This window comes from Lycium ferocissimum, chromosome 2, assembly GCF_029784015.1.
Source record: "Lycium ferocissimum isolate CSIRO_LF1 chromosome 2, AGI_CSIRO_Lferr_CH_V1, whole genome shotgun sequence".
In the NCBI taxonomy this organism is placed as follows: Eukaryota; Viridiplantae; Streptophyta; class Magnoliopsida; order Solanales; family Solanaceae; genus Lycium; species Lycium ferocissimum.
The window spans coordinates 53,598,843-53,618,828 of record NC_081343.1 but is presented as its reverse complement, the minus strand read 5'-3'; the positions used below and the strand labels follow the sequence as shown (position 1 = coordinate 53,618,828).

At 38.4% G+C, this 19,986-nt stretch overlaps 1 protein-coding gene across 1 annotated transcript; it reads left to right on the top strand.

The window, feature by feature from the left end:
- Window positions 1-1,866: 1,866 nt before the first annotated feature.
- Window positions 1,867-19,697, top strand: LOC132044584 (GTPase ERA-like, chloroplastic). Its single transcript, XM_059435083.1, has 9 exons — window positions 1,867-2,239; window positions 3,135-3,280; window positions 4,868-5,008; window positions 5,084-5,197; window positions 5,640-5,765; window positions 7,091-7,189; window positions 7,309-7,410; window positions 18,668-18,748; window positions 18,986-19,697. The coding sequence occupies exons 1-9, from the start codon at window positions 1,903-1,905 to the stop codon at window positions 19,070-19,072; spliced, it is 1,233 nt and encodes a 410-aa protein (XP_059291066.1). The 5' UTR covers window positions 1,867-1,902; the 3' UTR covers window positions 19,073-19,697.
- The last annotated feature ends 289 nt before the right edge of the window (window positions 19,698-19,986 follow it).

Sequence of the window (19,986 nt, the reverse complement as noted above, 5' to 3'; positions counted from 1 at the left end):
TTTATTTATTAATGATACTAATAAGTTTCTAATGTAAAGTATACTTTTAAGTGGTATATATAGTTGTAGAGACAATATAATTATGCTTTTACAAAACTAGTCTTTGGTAACGTGCATTGCACGTTTATCCCAAAATAATTGTGGTATAAAATTTGTATCGCAAATTGTAATTTTAATTTGTACACATATTTTCGAACTTTTTTTTTTTTTTAAATTAAATATCAAAACATAAAAAAAGTAATAACTTTTAGTTTGAAGCTAGAAAATATTGTTAACTTGATATTACCTTAGTGATATAGTACTTTAATTTAAACATAACTACATACTCGAACTTATATAAATATACATGCATATAACAAAAATATTTACCTCGTAAAAATTACTAACATTTACGCATGAAAAATAAAAACGAAATTAACACATAAATTTAATCCGATCATGATCGACCCAACGTTGTCATAAGTCTTATGAATCTTCCATTGACTACACATGAATATTAGAAAGAATAAATAATAAATATATATACTAGTGCTAATTGACAAAATAATTTCTCGGTGAAAGCATAAACTTAACTGTAGTGCAAGTCATTTAAATGAATTAGAGGTCAGAAAACAAAAGCATAATGCAAGAATTTAAATTTAATAATACAAATGATGTTACCTATTTTTCATACATGCCTAATGTTTACCAGTGATGTTTGTTATGACATTAACTCATGATAAGTTCACTTCGGCTTTCTTCGAGATCTATGGCAATCCAAAACTCGAGAGAGGTACCACATGTAGCATTTTAAATTTGTCCTGGTGAACAACATTAGACAAGTTCAAAGGCTTATGATCAAATATCAGGCATAAGCACAAATTAAAAGAATACGGAAATAATATAGCAATAGAAAACTTATTAAAAAAATAAAGAAGAACAGTCATAGTGATTTATGCTTTTCCGTTTGGTGTTGGCTTTTGTATTTTTATAAAATGGTATAGTCTGGAGGAATAGTCCTCTTAGTATGGGAAGAGAATTTGCTCCTCTTTTAAAAGTGGCAATTTGGGATGGGAAGGGGTGTGCATTAGAATGTAACGGGTGTTAATTCTGAAACTGACGTTGTAAATTGAGGTCTAGTAGAGAGTTTACTGAAGTACTTTAATGCTTTATAATAGAAATGAACTGTTGAGTTTCTATTATTATACCTGTTTGCCAAACGTTTTTTTTTTCCCGGTGGTTTTACTTTGTATATTGATTTTTATAATTGCTGCTGATTCAACATAATGATGAGCTTGTAGCATTGTAGCAATAGTCTCTTCACTTGCTCTTAATCTCACATTATTAAAATTTAGTCATATAATTATGAAAGTGCTTTTATAAGTATTTGTAATGAATTTACCCTTTTGGACAAAATTATTAAAGGAGTAGTATTTAATTGAAGGGCAAAATAGTCGTTTAACTTTTGATGAACTTTTTCGTAATTCAACTTTTGACCTAGAGTCTTTCCACTTTTAGTAAAGTATGATGATGGTGATGATTTTTGAAAGTTCAATGAAGAAAAAGATTGTATCTTGAAATCATCTGCTATCTCAAAAGCATATTTAAAAAATTGAAATAGAAAAATTAAAACTCCTTAGCCTATTCAATTTATATTTCATAGAGTATAAAAGTCAGAAAGATGTCAACTGCCACTCTTCAACCCTTAGATAGTTTGATGAAATGAAAACACGGAGTTAATAAAGAGGTGCAAATTTGAACGCAATAAGAGAAGTGTACCAACATTAAAGCATACAAATTTGACAGCATCAGAAGGCACATATAAAAAATCGGAGAGAGAAAAGAAATGAGAAAAAGGTAGAAATGCAAGGGCGGTTAAATAAATTAGTAGTAGTAGGAGTAGAGCGGTTCAGTATCCAAAAAATGAGAGCGCTATGTTGGAACGTTTCTGTATTGACAGCAAGAAATACGAGTTGTCCTCTTATCCATTCATACTGTAACTCTTCCTTTCCCGGTGGCGATAATGGGCGTTTCCGGCTACGCGTCACCACTAGAAACAGCAAGTCCGGCGAGGAAGAAGTTGAAAAAGCCTCTGGGACTATGAGAATGAGGAGGTCTAAAGGTGTTGTGGAAGAAGAAAATGAGGATTCGTCCACGTTGTTATCTCTAAGTATGAAACCAGACAGAACCATGGCTTTACTAGATGATTATGAAATGGAGGAGCTTGATTTTGTTCCCCAAAATTCTAATCATCGCAGTGGTTGGCTTGCTTTTCTCCTTTCTTCTTTTTTATCATCCAATTATACTATTCTTACTACTAGTGTATTTGCCACTTTTCGCTTCAGGATACTCACACTATGTGAGTTTGAACAGCATTTTAGAATTATCTTTTTTGTTACTCCCTCATGTCCATTTTACTTGTCGTCCTTGCCAAAAATAGTTGTCATTTTAGAAAACCAAGAAATGATTAATTACTCCCTCTGTCAAGGTATGTTACTTTCCTTTCTGCCCTGTCCAAAAAAGAGTGTCTCTGTTTGTATTTAGCAAGTTGTCAATGCAAATATGTTACATGGCAAGTTTGAAACCACAAGATTCAAAGGATATTTTAGTAAACTGCACACATAATTAATTTAGGACCGCAAGATTCAAAAGCCTCTTTTTTATTCCTTAAACTTTATGCCCGATCAAACTAAGACACTTAAATTGGGACGGAGGGAGTACTAGTTTTGCACCTTTACCTTGACTCAACAACTGTGGAGAGAGGTTAATGTTGTGAAAAAGAGATAGTAGTATTAAATTGAGATCAAATAATAAATAAGGATATATTAGTCAAATTACCTTTTTAGTTAATGTTTTCTTTAAGGGTGTGAAAAAAAAAACATGACAAGTAAAATGGACCGGAGGTAGTACTACTCTATATCCAGGAATGTTTCTCACTATTCCCTTCCCTGGATTCAAAATAAATGATTTTTGACCAATATTTTAAAGTATATCTTCGTTTTATCATCTTCGAAATTAGGAGAATTGCAATATTAAAGTGCTTTTTCATGTATTTACCATCTTAATAGGAAAAGTGTATTGAAAAGTGTATGTGTGTGTAAATGTATGTGAAAGAAATTGGAAAAATTTAAGGAGAAAGTGTGTGTAAAATGTAGGATATGTGGCTGTGCTTGGGAAGCCGAATGTTGGGAAAAGTACACTTTCCAATCAAATGGTTGGGCAGAAACTGTCGATTGTTACTGATAAACCTCAAACTACTCGTCATCGAGTTCTTGGTATATGTTCTGGTCCAGAGCATCAGGTTTGGAATGACTACCACTATGTTTCTGCTGAGCTGCAACATGTCTGAGTTTATTTTATGTCCACATTACTTCTTGGCTGACTCATTGATGTGAAAATATGGCTTACACATTGCTTTGTAGCTGAGGAGCTTCTTTTCTGAAGGAACTTCTTCTCTTATGCAGCAAGATATCTTAACTTTGTTGTAGTACTGCTAGTGTTAAGTAATGATTGCAACATAAATTTGTTTTTTGTATTGCAATGGAAATTTGTCTTTTTAGTTGTTCCTAGTTTTCTCAAAAAGATTTAAGAGTGATGGCTTGTTCACCTTATCTATCAACTGAGCTGTAAGTCTCCTTCGGATACTTTTTTCTTTTTAGATCATTAGAGTAATTTCATTAACAAACCAGCAGCCAGAAGGTGCTGTGAGCTGTCACCCTAAAGCTGGGCTGACCCCCCTTTTTTTAAATCTGGAAGGAGTCAATCAATCTAGAGTATCATCTAAGCAGGATTCATCCTACACTGAAAATGAAAATTTTGAAGATATTTGAACTCATCAAAAGATATATGATCCTATTTGCCATTATCGACAGTGTCCAAAGTGTATACAGTGGAGGTTATCCAAACTAGTCTCTGTGCCTTCTCTATAATTTCTCCCAGCCAGCTATATATTGTTTCTTTTGAGCTTCCAGGCATAATCCACACTCCATAAATGTTCAAAAACATACTCCATAGTTTCCACAGCTGGTTGCAGTGTAGGAAAAGTTGATTTGCAGTCTGTGTTCATAAAAAACAAAGGTGATTCTGCCTCAGTTGATGACTTGCGGAAACAACATCTCTTACATAACCTAAATCCTCTTCTATGCAGGTTGTCCTTTTGATAATTATTATTCAAAAATATCAGCAATGAGCCCCACAACTACATTCAGAATTATTTACCATTGAACTGAAAAAAAAAAAAAAAAGGAAAAGAACTGTGTCACACGGAATACTTTCTAACAGAGTGCTTGGATATTGATAATTTTATGCAGAATGTATTGTCTAGTGAACCCATTTTTTAGTGCCTAACAGTATTTGTTTGAGCACAAAGTTATTGGGTACTCAATCTTCCAGCTCCTTTACGTTACTTTTGCTTGTAAGTATGAGACGGGTGGCAAGCAGGTGTTTCTTTTTGGTAGAAATTATTGTTTATTTAAATTTTACTATTGTCAGAAATCGGAAGAGTTCTCATTTTTGTCCTTCTGTTTCTGCGTCACTCTGCCTGTGCATCTGTAATCCATTGTTGCGTTGATCATTGTTACTTGAGCATGCTTGGTTGTTTCATGCAGTCTGCAGCTTACCTTATGTTATTAACTATGTTGCTTGGACTCTCCAAAAATGATGCCGCAACCGTGTCGGATCCTTCAAAAATGCACTACTTTTGGAGGATCGGACATGCACCCGTGTCCATTTTTGAAGAGTCCGAGCAACATAGGTTATCAATATGCAATCCTTTTTCAGTCATTGCAATTTGCATCCTCTATCTGTTCCATAGACTTCAATTTATTCTGCACATTTGTATTCAATTGTCTCGAGACTCATCAGCCGTGACTGGGGTGTTCCTGTGCAGATGATTCTTTATGATACTCCCGGTGTCATAGAAAAGAAAATGCACAAGTTAGATTCAATGATGATGAAGAATGTCCGGAGTGCAGCTGTTAATGCGGACTGTGTGCTTGTTGTTGTAGACGCTTGTAAGGTTCCTGGAAAGGTATGGTTCTCTATTGTAAAGAGCAATCTGGAAAATATGTAATTTATCTAACTTTTTCTAGAGTTGCTGTTTCAGATAGATGAAGTGCTGGAAGAGGGCGTTGGAGACCTAAAGTACAAAGTACCGACATTGTTAGTCTTGAATAAGAAGGACCTGATCAAACCTGGTGAAATTGCAAAGAGACTTGAGGTAAGATATCTGTTGATTGTGAGATGATTTATTGCGTAGTTCTTGAAAAGACCCTCTACTTAATCTAGTCAGACAAAGTATAAGCTATTTCAGTCAACTTATGCAATTGCTCTGTAGAATCCATCAACTACTTGGCAATGGCTATTGTCATTGGAATTGGACAAAAGAAATTGTTGTTTGATTTCCTTATCCGAAAGAAAAGAAGTTTTGCATTGTGTACCCGTTTTACATTAGTAATGTATTGGTGTTGAAGTGCTAGAGGTGGATGTATTCTTAGCTATAAGGTCACATAAAACATTGATCTAAGCTAGATGACAAAATTATGAATTTGAGACACATGGGAGGAGTTGTTGAACTTATTTAAATTGGATATTTTATTTCGAATCTAGACCAATTAGTCAAGTAGTTTAGACATTCTGATGTTATGTTTTCTTCCTTTCAGTGGTACGAGAAATTTACGGACGTTGATGAGGTCATACCCGTAAGTGCAAAGTATGGTCATGGAGTAGAAGATGTCAAAGACTGGATATTATCTAAACTTCCTCTTGGGCCTGCTTATTATCCAAAGGTGTAAATGTACTCTGTTTTGATGTTCGATTACCTCTTCTTATCGACTTCTTTCTTGAACATGAAGAAAAATTTCATGACTTTGGAGTCATCTTCAACTTTGATCTGTATGATTTTGGTGGCATTTAAGCTTGTTGAGATCTGTTGGTGTCAACCACTCAATCTGGACATTAGACAAATGACATCTATTTTTCGCTAGATAACTGCTTTTCAAAATGAGGGTAGATTGCATCCCTAAGCTCTCCGTGCAACTATGTCACCAATACTTCAAGTAGCTTCTATATATAACTTTGTTTTCATCTGGTGTTTTTATCTATTTCTATTTACCTCTCTGCCTTCAACTTAAAACTATGATATGTATGCAGTCTGCAAGTGGTGGCCGATTTCTAAAATGGAGTGCATCTTGGTTTCAAAATCAACATTGATGCAACATAAATTACACCTTAAATTAATGTAATCAATGTGCATTTTCAAGTCTGTTGTCTATAACCACATCAAGGTGAATCATGTCTTTGAATAGGTTGAGGGTAGCATGAGGGAATCAGACTAGGGTAGCAGGGGGAGAAAGGATTATCTTATTCAGTTTGTAATGAAACCTGCACTAGTTGCGATAAAGTAGAAAAGAAGTTGATTGGTGTAATGTCTCCCCAAAAAAAAAAAAAAAAAAAAAAAAAAAGAAGAAGAAAAGAAGAAGAAGAAAAAGAAGAAAGAAATGATTGGTCTATACATTCTAGATGAATCTTCTCTTTGGAGTTTGGGATGTCAGAATGGTGTAGCACGAACATTGAGAAAGTTCGAGGATATAAGTATGTGAAGCCAGCAGTTTCTAGTATATACTTGATATTGATCTTCGTCCGTATTAGTGGTCATTGTCTTGGATTTGATTTTCCATAAAATATCCTTTCTCTCTGCATCTCTCCTCTTTTTCTATATTTTCCTTAGAGATATGGAAGGTGTGGAGCTTTTCTTTGTTGCCAGGGTAGGGTGGGGAGTTCAAGGTCTTTAACCTGGGAATAAGGTTACCTTTCTTCTTCATATGCATGATATTCACAAGTAACTGCATCGTTTTCGTTTTCCCATTATCTTGCACGCACAACGTTATATTAAAGATGAGATTGCACGCACAACGTTATATTAAAATGAGATTGCTTGATGCATTAAAGTCTTGTAGCAATTTTAATCTTTATCCATGTGTAGGCTATAATATAATGTATAGTAGTTGTTAAGGTTCAAGGTATTGTTTCCTTACCAAAAAAAAAAAAAAAAAAAAAAAAAGTGTATTGTAGTTGCCAAGGTCAATTAACAAGCCCATCATCTTGCTTTCAGGACATTGCTAGTGAGCATCCTGAAAGATTTTTTGTGGCTGAAATTGTCAGAGAGAAGATATTTCTGCAATACCGAAATGAAGTTCCTTATGCATGCCAGGTAAAATTGTGTTTGAAAACTTCAAGTTGATTGGTGAATGCATTTTTTCTACCTTTCCTCTCTGTAGGAATTTACTTCATCATTTTCCAGTTTCTCTAAATAGGCCATACACTCTGCAGGTTAATGTAGTTAGTTACAAGACTAGACCAAATGCAAAAGACTTCATTCAAGTCGAAGTTATAGTGGAGAAAAACACTCAAAAGATCATCCTTATTGGGAAGGTAATAATCATCAGTTAGTTTTTGTGTCATATGTGTTTGTTATTTGAGATATGCTTTATAACAAAAAAGATCGTCCTTTCTCTATAAGTTATATTAAATTCATCCTTCTTTTATAATGGCAGTTGGCATTGCAACTTTTATTACGACTGCTACCTTGGATAATACGATATAAATAAGCAGTGTCACACCCTCACCCTGCCCTCGGCCCTCCCCCCTGCCTACATCTATCAATATACACTACAATTTAATCTTGAGTTTTCACTTATATATAGTATTGAGTTATATAGTGTCCCAAAAAGGTATAAAAGGTCATCCAAAAGGTTTATAAAGGTCTTATACTACTTAACCCATTGTCTTAATGTTTTAGATTAGACACCTAGTTCTTTCACATATTTAATAGAGCTAATTAAGTTTTGGCAAGCCCTTTCCCACACTTGTAAGTCCAGATTAAAGTCCAGGTATTAACCCCAACAAAAACTTATATTGCGGGAGAGTGTTTAGACATATAATGTCTTATATCGGGTATTAAAGGGCATTTAAAGGGGTTCATACAAGTCTAGGAGAACTCTATCGGTTGTCTTACCTTAAGGTTTTGAGTTATATGCTCAAATTCTTTCACATATATATTCATATATATACAACGACAACAACAACATACCCGGTTGAATCACAGCTGTGGGAGCCGTAGGGAGGGTTAAATGTAACCTTACTCCCACCTCGTAGGAGAGTGCATTTCAAAGACTCCCTACTAAAAGAAAAACAAGAAAACAAAGGGAGAAAAGTCGTATACCGACAGGGCAATAACCGAAGTAATGCGAAACGAGAAAACAAGCAAAGAAGTCATGATAAAACAACATGGAGAGACAAGACCCAACACATAAAAGCAGAAACATAAAATAAAAAAAGTAGAGCAAAGCTACGCCTACTAGTGCGACATAAAGCGAGACTACCTACTAGCCTTTCCCTAATCCGAGCCCTCCATAACCTCGCTATCTAAGGTCATGTCCCCTGTCCGAAACAGCCGCCAAGTCCCGCCTCTAATCACCTCTCCCAATATTTCTTTTCGGCCTTCCTCTACCTCTCCTAAAACCGTCCAAAGCCAACCTCTCACACCTCCGCACCGGGCATCTATGCCTCTCCTCTTCACATGCCCAAACCATCTCAATCTCGCTTCCCGCATCTGTCCGCCACCGACGCCACCCCCACCGTCTCCGATGTCCTCATTCCCGATCCTATCTCTCTTAGCGTGCCCCACATCCACCGCAACATTCTCATTTCCGCGACTTTCATCTTCCGCGCACGAGAGTTCTCGATCGGCCAACACTCGCCCCGTACAACAAAGTCTGACCTAACCACCACTTTATAGAACTCGCTCTTGAAGTTTTGGTGGCACTTTCTCGTCACACGACTCCTAAGCCGAGCCTCCATTTCAACCATCTCCGCACCTATACGACGTGTGACATCATCGTCAATATCCCCATTTTCTGTGTAAAATGCCCAAGATACTTCGAAACTTCCTTCGTCGAATGACCCTCGGGTACCAAGTCACTTCCACATCACCTCCCCCCGAGGTACACCACCGAACCTCGCACTCCAAGTACTGCTGTCCTACTCAACTCGAACCTTTTAGACGAACGTTTGTCTCCAATCCTCTAGCTGTAGTCGACTCGCGAGCTCTCGTCTCATCAAGACTATGTCATCCGCGAACAACATACACCATGGCACCTCACCTCGAATTTGTCGCGTCAATCCATCCATTACCAAGGCAAATGTAAACGATTAAGTGGTCGATCCCCGACGCAAAACCCATCGAAAAAGGCTCCGAGTCTCCTCCTATAGTCCTCACTCGGTCTCTGCTCCATACATGTCCTCGATCGCTCTAATGTACGCCACAGCACACCTTTAGCCTCCACGCATCTCCACAGAACCTCTCGGCACTTTATCGTAAGCTTTCTCTGTGTCGACGAATACCATGCAAAGTCCCTTTTCCGCTCCTATACTCGCTCCACCAATCTCCTAACAATAAAATGGCTTCGCAGTGTAACGCCCCAGCATTTAATCCGAACCGGTTCTTTGAACAGACACGTCTCTCCGCACCCTCATCTCTACCACCCTTTCCCCCACACTTTCATAGCGTGGCTTAGCACTGACACTTATACTTGTTACAAATAACGTCGCCCTCTTGTTCCGTACAAACAGGATCATCAGACCCACCTCCATTCTTCATCTTCGCTCCTTGAAAATGACATCAACCACCTCCATTCTTCTGCATCTTTCGCCGTTCGAAATGACATCAAACCCGCCACCACTCCAAGCCTCGCCTTCCGCACTCTTCCAAAATTCCACAGAATCTCGTCGTCCGGCCGGCTCTTCTCGCACATCCTAGCCGGGATAAAGACTCTTAACCCTCGTCGACCCTTATACTCCCACAATAACCACAATCGCGACGCTCTCGCAGTACTCCAAATCTCCCAACACAAAGTCTCTCGTCTCCTTCTTCGTTCAAGAGTTTAAGTAAGACGTGATCACGATCTCCGTCTAACGAGCTTCCTCCACCAACACTTTGCCATCCTCGCCCCGACGCACTTCACTTGATCCAGTCACGTACCTTTCTCTGCCTTTGGCAAGCCCGAATAACTTTCTTATCCCCGCCTCTCGTCCTCTCTGGGCCTCTCGCATAGCCGCCGTTCAAACGCCGCCGTTTTCGCTGCCGACACTGTCAACTTCGGCTCCTTTCTCGCCATCTTATACTTTACCTTATTCGTCCGCTTCTCTTCGTCATCTCGTCTACCTTTTCGCATAGCGTCGCTTCTTTGCTTCCTCCACTTTGCTCGGACTTCCATTCCACCACCAATCCCCTGCTCACCACGGCGACCTCGAGACTCCTAGAACCTCTAGTCGCTCTAACCCAAATCGGACGTCCTATCCCACATACACGTCGCATCTCTCCCTCGCTCTCCCACGCCCCCAAAGCCATCAACTTCTCCCCCCTAATTTTCGGGGCACTAGACAAAGTCAAACTCCCCCACCTCGATCCCTTTGCCGGTCACCTGGCGACCTTCTTCTTGTTCTTCCTCTTGATCTCCAAATCCATCACCAATAGCTTATGTCAAGTCGTAAGATTCTCACTCGAACGACCTTCAGCCTCTTTTACAAAGGCCTTTATCATCCTTTCTAAGGAGCAAAAGTCTATTCCGCGTGTCACAGCCCACCGAGCTACGAAAGGTTACTGTTGCTCCTCTTTTGTGGGAAACTCGAGTTAGCAACCACCAAGCCAAAAGCCTCTAGCGAAATCCAGAGCGAGACTCCTCCTCCTAAGCCTCGTCTCCGAAGCCAAAACCCCCACGCACATCATCATAACCTCGAAACGTACCCAACGTGTCCACCGAAATCTCCTCCTACGAATAACTTCCTCGAAGCGGATACCTCCCACCACTTCATCCAAATCCTCCCAAAAACGCCTCTTAACCTCCTCGTCCAAGCCCACTTGCGGCGCGGAAGCACTAATAATGTTCAGGGTGAGCCCTCCAACGACCGACTTAATCGTCAACATCCTGTTATTAACCCTTCTAACCTCGACCACCTGATCCCTTAGCTCACTATCAACTAAGATGCCTACTCCATTCCTGTCTCCCGACTTACCCGAGAACCAAAGCTTATACCCGTCCACCTCCTTAGCTTTAGCCCCCGTCCCCGACCGAGAACATGACCCTAGTCTACCATCCCTCACTGAAGCCACTAAAGCAAACAAACACTAGTCAAAGGTTTATCCAAGACAAATAGAGGTCAATACTAAAGCACAAGTTAAGCTAAAGGCAACAAAGTGAAACAAATATACAATAAAGTAAAGCAGGCAAAATTTGAAAGGCTAAATGGATACTGCCCACTGGAGGTACCAGCTCCAGGTAAAAAGAACCTGTTCATGCCGGAAAATACTGTTCACGCCGTATTCTGCCGGATACTTGTGTACCTGCGCAGACCTGACCGGAAACCTACTGGGGGAGGATTTCCTGGTGCAGGGTAGAGGAGGAAAGAGAAAGGAAAAAAAGAGAAGAGAGGAGAGGAAGCTCTAGCCGGCCGGAAAACGTACCGCCGGTGGTCGTCGGTGTCAGCGACAGAGGAGAGGACGGATAGAGTGGGGGGGTGGGGGGAGCAGATCTTACCGTTGGAGAGGGTGAGTAGAGGAGAGAGAGAAAACAAAGAAGATAAATATTTATGGGGTCAAACCTGAAAGACTAGCTAAAGGAAACACAGAGATCTAGGAGAAGCTGCTTTTAGATAGCGAGCACCAAGATATATATTCATAGATATATACCTACAAATATACATGTGTATGACACATCTTTGTCTTGTTAAATCTGTTAAAGGCGACAGGTTACTAGGTTGATATTGTCTACAAGTTTCCATGACTCCCGGTATTAAGATACTCCCTCTATCCCAAACACTTTGTCCTCTTTGCTATCTTGTGTTATCCCAAAATTCCATCCACTTTTCAAAATAAAGACAACAATGGTGGCCTACACTTTTCTCCCATTTTAGGATATATTCGCTGCAAATGAAGAAAAGAAGTGAGAGAAAACACCTCTTTCTATAGATAAAACAAACTTGCGATGAGTCTGTTTCTCACCTATCAATGTTGGGGCTCATCTTAAGTAATCATGTCAACTCTTGTTTGAGTAGGACTGTAACATTCTGCCCGTCAACTAACTTTTACTTAAACTTGGCAATGAAAGAATGATAAAAAATGAGATGAAAAAACACATTCTTATTTGTTTCTTCTTGGCATGCTCAAATGGCCCCTATGGCCTTATCTGAACAGCAAAATGAGAAAAATGAAATGCAGCTGTTTGTTTCCTGAAGTTCTGATCTTGAATAAAAGAACGAATAAGAGCTGGGAAGTGGTGGGTTAGGGGTAGGGGAGGGAGGTACATGTGCTTCTGCCATCTTTTGTCTTGAATTAGAAGGTCAGGGGTAGCATACACTTGTTTTGTACGATTTCTAACAAAAAGAATACCATTTTAAAGGTTGGGTTCTGTCCTAAGTGGCAAGAAAGTAAAGAGTGCAATGTCTTGCTCCCAAACGCACACGCAAGTATACGCGATCGTACAAGTAATATAGGATTTTTAAGTCCAGATATCGTACCCACAGGGACTTATGATTAACTATTTAATAAATTAAATTAATTCTAATTATCTTAACAAGAAATAAAATTCAAATGATATTTGTAAACTAATTAAAAATAAAAGAAAACAAATAATGAATTTCAACCAAGAAAGAGCAAATTTTTATCTGAGAAGAGATAGATCTAGTATGACCACTAACAATCCAGTTTTCGAGTCTTCAAATCGTTCTACGTACGGGTTACTAGTCGACGGTTAATTATAACTTTATGATATTCTCTCGAACTACTCACAAGCCCGTAGATGCTACTATAACGCCTATATCTCTACGGTCGTCGAGGTAACAAATAACGCATTTATTTCTCCGTATTCAACTAAGTAGGCTAGCAAAAGGTATATCTCTATCTTCAAAGCGAAACGATTAAATCGAACAAACTCTATTTATTCTTATTACGTACGTGAATTCCTTTCTCAAGTTCAATTCCCGCACCACGTATAGTGTTCAATTAGTGATCAAGGAATCAAACAATTAAGACCAAGAATAAATAAATAACCCAAAGATAGAAAATCAATAGATAGAAACGATAATCAAACGTCAACTTTCATGCCAGGTCAAAGCCCTAGAACTAAAGAGTTTAGCTCCACATAGACACGGAGGAAAAATAACAAATCATCCGAATAAAAATATCAAAATAAGTGTTACAGAGAAGAGAAGATAAAACCCGTAACTATGGCTCTCCACGGCGGCTCCAAGCTCTCTCTAGGTCCAAAGTTATGAACTAAGGGTTTCAAGCTATCCAAAGTTCCGTAAAACCGTGTAGAATATGTATTTATAGGGTACCAAAAGGCTTTGGGGCTTTTAAAAATCAAATCCAACTCCTGACCAGAAAATCGTTGGCTCAGATCACACCCGCATCGGGGTGAAACGCGGAACCAACAGAGAATGCATTTTCTTTCGAACTTCTTTGCTGCCTTCGTCAATTTGCTGCCAGATATATCACTCTCTCTTTGCTTCTTTTCTTTCGTTTCAACTCGGGGAGACAAAGTTTAAGTGAGTGTCTCCCATTTTGTCTCCCCTTTTTTTTTTCCACTTTTTATTCAATCTTGCTCCAAATCTCTCATCGTTACATCGCTTTATGCCTACATAGTAAAAATATAATATTAAGCACAAAACAATTATAATCGATACTCAAAAGACAATTAAAAGTATTAAACGCGAGGCAACAATGGCTAAATATATGCAATTTATGGCCGAACATCACCACCCCACACTTAATCTTGTCGTCCTCGAGTAAGCACTAAAATCACTCAATAAATTAAGCCTAGATCACCACCACTTTAGTTGATACCAACAATTAGGCCATATAGCAAATTAGAACATCAAATTTACAATTCCTGATCATCATGCAAGATATACAAATCAACAAACAAACAACAAACTTCTAACCTCCCAATCTCAAAGATGGACTCTAACTCATCAAATTTAAGCTCGCTCACCTATTCTGTCAAAGAATTTCAATAACATCACATATCTATCATGAAACAAGTGCCCTCACAAGAAAAAATAGTCCGCACACTCAAATCAAGGAATGAATGTAAATTAAGGACTTAGCATCAAAGCACAACTCTCACGCTCACAAAGAAATTCACATGCACGCACAAAGAACCATAGGCTTGCCCATTATGTACATTTCTACTAATTAAGCGTGCTCGTATAATCAAATAGATTTTAACGGTTGTAATGTTGGGTTGTGGGACGGGTAGAAAACTATATAATAGTGACTTACACTTCCCTAAGCACTTTGCACTTTTAGATTTCATCACCCATTATTTTCATCTTTTCACTTTGTTTTTCAGCCCTCTCTTCACCAATTGTTTTCACTAATAATTCTCATCATATCAAGAACACTTCAATCATTTTTTTTTCATGTCACATTCTTTCTAAGAGGGCCTTTTCATCACTTCTCAGTTTATCATCGTCACCATTTTTTTTTACTCGACCATCCCTTTTCTTCACATTTATCAATTATATCACAAGCCTAATAAGCTACGTTGCTGTAAGCAAGGTGCAAAAAATTAGTGATTCAAACAAAAGTGGTCAAGGCAAAAATATGGCTAACAAACAAAAGTTACAGGCTCAAAGTGGCTAACTAGTGGTATAATATCTCGAAAAGGCTCAAGTTCGAAAACCCGCCGGGTGCAAACAATTTCGAGGGCCATCGGACCGGGGAAACCTCGAATTACCCGTGGTGCACTTCATGGGAAACTCCTCGTCGAGGTCCGTGCACCCCCGGGATTAGTCGGGGCTCAAAGAGACTCTGACAATCCGGCTTAATCAAAAATATCTCGAAAAGGCTAAAATTCACAAGACATCAAAAAAAGCCTATAATCATCTTCTAAACAAAGCAACACTTTTTATTTCGCTTCAATAATACGTGTGGCAAGTTCTAGACTAAGGTGCAAAACATGGAATATATGCACAAGTCCCTCACCTCACATGGCACAAGTCTCAATCAAGATGGATCAATTCTATTCTAAGACAGATAGATCATTTACGAACTACAAAATAAGAATAAACTATACGCAGTCACAACTACGAGTCGTGTGTCGAAAGTCCATATCTTTTTTTTTTCATTACTCAAGCACTCACAGAAAGTATTACTCAAGCTCAAAGCCTAAATACGCTAGTATCAAACAAGTCACAAGGTCTTTCTTCTCTCTCTTTACTACTAAAAAAACTAATCCTAAAAATAAAAAAAAATTACCCTAAGCTCAGTGCCCTCTCCTGAAAGAACCGAGGCCATAAGAAAACCCAAGGGCGATTTACTTAATGCCACTAACGAGGGACTTAAGAAGTTACTAAAGAAAATCAAAGAAAATAAAAATTTTTTTTTTTTTTTTTTTTTTTGACTTAAGACTCAAAACTAATAATAATAATAATAATAAAAAATCCTAAGGCATATTAAATCATCATCCTCGCCCTTACTAGGGACGTATTTCCCACCCCACACTTAAAATCAGCGCAATGCCCTCGCATATAGATGGAAAAATTAAAAACTAGTAAAGCAAGAAATACTCCCGGGGCCCTCTGGCCTAGCTAGCAACATGCTCTCTTCATTAAGAGTCGGCACGACCCCACACTTAAGCTCAAACATGCTCCCGCCTTTCAACTTCGGCACTCGCACTTCCCAATCCGCAAAACAAAACAAAATGCGACACTATAAAAATAAAAATCTATAATTATTACACATCGTTGCCTCCCAATAAAACCGCTTTAGTTAACGTTTCGTGGCACGACGTGAATCAACTTCACCACTTTTCCCTCCACTTCGAGGATATGAATCGCGCGCCTCTAATTTTGCATCAAATTTCTCGCTCCGCTCCCGCGGGTGCGAAAATAAAAGAACCAAGCATGGGTGTCGCATCTTGCACTTCTTGGCCCTTGCCGAGGAATGTCATTTTGTCTTTTGCGTGGCAAATTTCAGATGTAAGTGCCTTCGCTCCTCATCCATACACATCTTCACCGCGCGTGAGGCTCGATTTTCATGTCGCCAACCAAACATAATGTAGAAAAATGTTTAGAACGAGGACCAACACGCCCAACTCTAAAACCGCATTATTTCGACATCCTCACTTTTGTACACTTCCTCAACATAGGCATCATCAACAAGGATCCGATCGAATGGTTGGAATTTATTTGCTCCACAAGTTGGCCAAGATATCCACAACAATCCGGTGGTCACATCGACACCTCAACCTTTTTATTTATTCGAGTCATAAGTCATAGATGGACAGTTCGAGCCAAATCGGTCTATCTCTTGTCCGAGCTTTGTTCTTTCTTCCATGAAGTATGTCATGTCACTTGTACTCATCAAGATAATCCCCCCATACATCTAATCGGGTAGCTCGAACCAATAGCCAAGTATCACTCACAACATCCACTTTGTGAAAATCACTGAGAGACTAGAACAACACTTAGGACACTCTTTCCACCGACCACCACACCGGTTACAAAAGTTCCAACATAGAATTTAAGGTCACACATCACATCCCGTACGCGCCAAATTTTAGAACAATTTTCCCATAAGCGGGGTCCTCCACAAAGTGCACAAAAATCATTAAAACATGAATACCCAACATTCGATAAATTTTTCGTTCAAAGATGCCATGTCAAGAAGAATACGTAATATTAAAACAAAAAATAAAAATAAAAAATTCAATAGACAAAGAAAAGTCTAATCTAGATAAACAATTAATTTCTAAGTCCCCGGCAACGGCGCCAAAAACTTGTTGCTCCCAAACGCACACGCAAGTATACGCGGTCGTACAAGTAATATAGGATTTTTAAGTCCGTATATCGTACCCACAGGGACTTATGATTAACTATTTAATAAATTAAATTATTTCTAATTATCTAAACAAGAAATAAAATTCAAATTATATTTGTAAACTAATTAAAAATAAAAGAAAACAAATAATGAATTTCAAATTAAGAAAGAGCAAATTTTTATCGAGAAGAGATAGATCTGTGGCTATGACCACTAACAATCCAACAGTCTTCAAATCGTTCTACGTACGGGTTACTAGTCGACGGGTTAATTATAACTTTATGATATTCTCTTGAACTACTCACAAGCTTCCTAGATGCTACTATAACACCTATATCTCTATGGTCGCGAGGTAATTAACGCATTTATTTCTCCGTATTCAACTAAGTAGGGCTAAAGGGTATATCTCTATCCTCAGTAGCGAAACGATTAAATCGAACAAACTCTATTTATTCTTATTACGTACGTGAATTCCCTTTCTCAAGTTCAATTCCCGCACCACAGATAGTGTTCAATTAGTGATCAAGGAATCAAACAATTAAGACCAAGAATAAATAAATAACCCAAAGATAGAAAATCAATAGATAGAAACATAATCGAACGTCAACTTTCATGTTTGTGTCAAAGCCCTAGAACTAAAGAGTTTAGCTCCACATAGACATGGAGGAAAAACAACAAATCATCCGAATAAAAATATCAAAATAAGTGTTACAGAGAAGAGAAGATAAAACCCTGTAACTATGGCCTCCACGGCGGCTCCAAGCTCTCTCTAGGTCCAAAGTTATGAACTAAGGGTTTCAAGCTATCCAAAGTTCTGTAAAAACTGTGTAGAATATGTATTTATAGGGTACCAAAAGGCCTGGGCTTTTAAAAACCAAATCCAACTCGGACCAGGAAAAATCGCGGGCTCGCATCACACCCGCATCGCGGGTGAAACGCGGAACCAACAGAGAATGCATTTTCTTTCGAACTTCTTTGCTGCCTTCGTCAATTTGCTGCCACGTATATCACTCTCTCTTTTGCTTCTTTTCTTTCGTCTTCAACTTGGGAGACAAAGTTTAGGGAGTGTCTCCCATTTTGTCTCCCCTTCTTTTTTTTTTCCACTTTTTATTCATTCTTGCTCCAAATCTCTTCATCGTTACATCGCTTTATGCCTACATAGTAAAAATATAATATTAAGCACAAAACAATTATAATTGATACTCAAAAGACAATTAAAAGTATTAAAATGTGAGGCCACAATGGCTAAATATATGCAATTTATGGCCGAACATCACATACACTTGTTTTGTACGATTTCTAACAAAAAGAATACCATTTTAAAGGGTGGGTTCTGTCCTAAGTGGCAAGAAAGTAAAGAGTGCAATGTCTTGTTTGGGAGTGAAAAATCCTAAAATGGGCAAAAAGGAGTTATGAGGGAAAAAATTAATTCATAAACCCTCTGCATGTATCCAGATTTCCTTGTTTTCCATTTGAGAAATTTTAATAGCTGTGCCACTAATTCCTTTCATTAGGTGGTTTCACATTGTTTTATATTCATAATCTCTGATCTTGACCATTTCAGACATAGTTCACACTCTAGATGCTAAAGTAATCAGTACCCGCTGCAGGTTCCTTTCTCTTATTCACTTTTGCCAAGGAGTCCTAGCTTAAGTGGCATGGAAAAGACCTGAGCATTTAGGTCCTGGGTTAGACCACCTAATTATGATCTGACATGACCAATAACCGAGCTCTTTAGGTCCTTGATTAGTCTTTCCCTTAACAAGCAATATATATTCTTGTGTTACATGGCTCTTGATTTGTTTACAGGAAGGGAAGGCTTTAAAGCTTCTTGCCACAGCTGCAAGGCTTGACATAGAAGATTTCCTACAAAAGAGAGTTTTTCTGGAGGTAATTATATTGTCATGATAATCTGTCTTTACAATGGATTGGCAGATTGCAGAGGATATTTGGGTACTCTTACATCGTGGTACTTCGAACTAACGTGCTGCACTCTTATATTGTGATACTTCAAACTAATGTGCTGCAGCTGCTTCATCGTACTTCTTGCTGACACAATTTTGCCTAGGTACAACTTTTGAGATAGCTGGAAAAGCTGATTCTCAGGTTAATTTCTTGTTGAAACAGGTTGAGGTGAAGGTGAAAGAGAACTGGAGGCAAAATGAAGGTCTCCTGAAGGACTATGGATACGGGGGCCAAATTAAAGCTTTGTGATTTCAAAATTCTGCTTTGAACTACTATGCAAAGAATGTGAATGATGATCAGTAGATCTTGATGCTCCATGATGAACTAGCTATAATTTCTGTAAATGTTTCCCAAAGTACAACAGGCTAAGTAGGCAAACGGGATCTTGTGAAAATTCTTGATATCAGGATCAGATATCACAAATATCCTTGCGGAGAGGTCATGCTGTGAATGCATCAGATCTTATCTCAGCACTGCCAATCTGATTTCTAGTTAAATGTAGTTGTCGCTTGAGGATGCTGTTGAAGGGAGGAAGAATCTGACAGAAGATGCCCACTCAGCAAGTTAACCTTGGGCGTATGTCGTCTTCTGTCTTTACTGCTCAAATGTTTAACTAATATTGCAATGTTGGTGTTCGAGAGTAACATAATTGCTGATGTGAATGGGAAAAAGTTATAAAGTGTGTGGATTGCTTCATTTCCAGGCGGGAACTGATTGACATCACTGCAAAACATGTTTTTGTGCACAAAATGTTTTGTAAATTTTATTTTGCAGCAGAGATTTTTGTAGGAAATAGCCTTCAGCTGTCACAGGAATGATATATTGTTTTGACATTTCCAAAATTTTTATACAGATGTATTTAGTTTATGGTGTCGATGACGTATTCAAATGTTTATGCAACTGTATTTGGTTTCTCTGCGCTCGACTCTTGAGAGCCACTTTGAGTAGAGGCAAGAGTTTGGTGAAGTAGGTGTTCCGAAGTCAGGAATTTAAGGGTATTCACCATTTAATATATATTTATGAATTAAAAGTAATTTTGACCTAACTGATCACCTATCAGTCTATGTCTACAGTGGTTACTGCCTAAAGGAAGGAAACAATCATGCAAAGGGAAAGGGTAATTGAACAAGTTCTCGATGATTGTTCTTTCTGGAGTCAAAGTC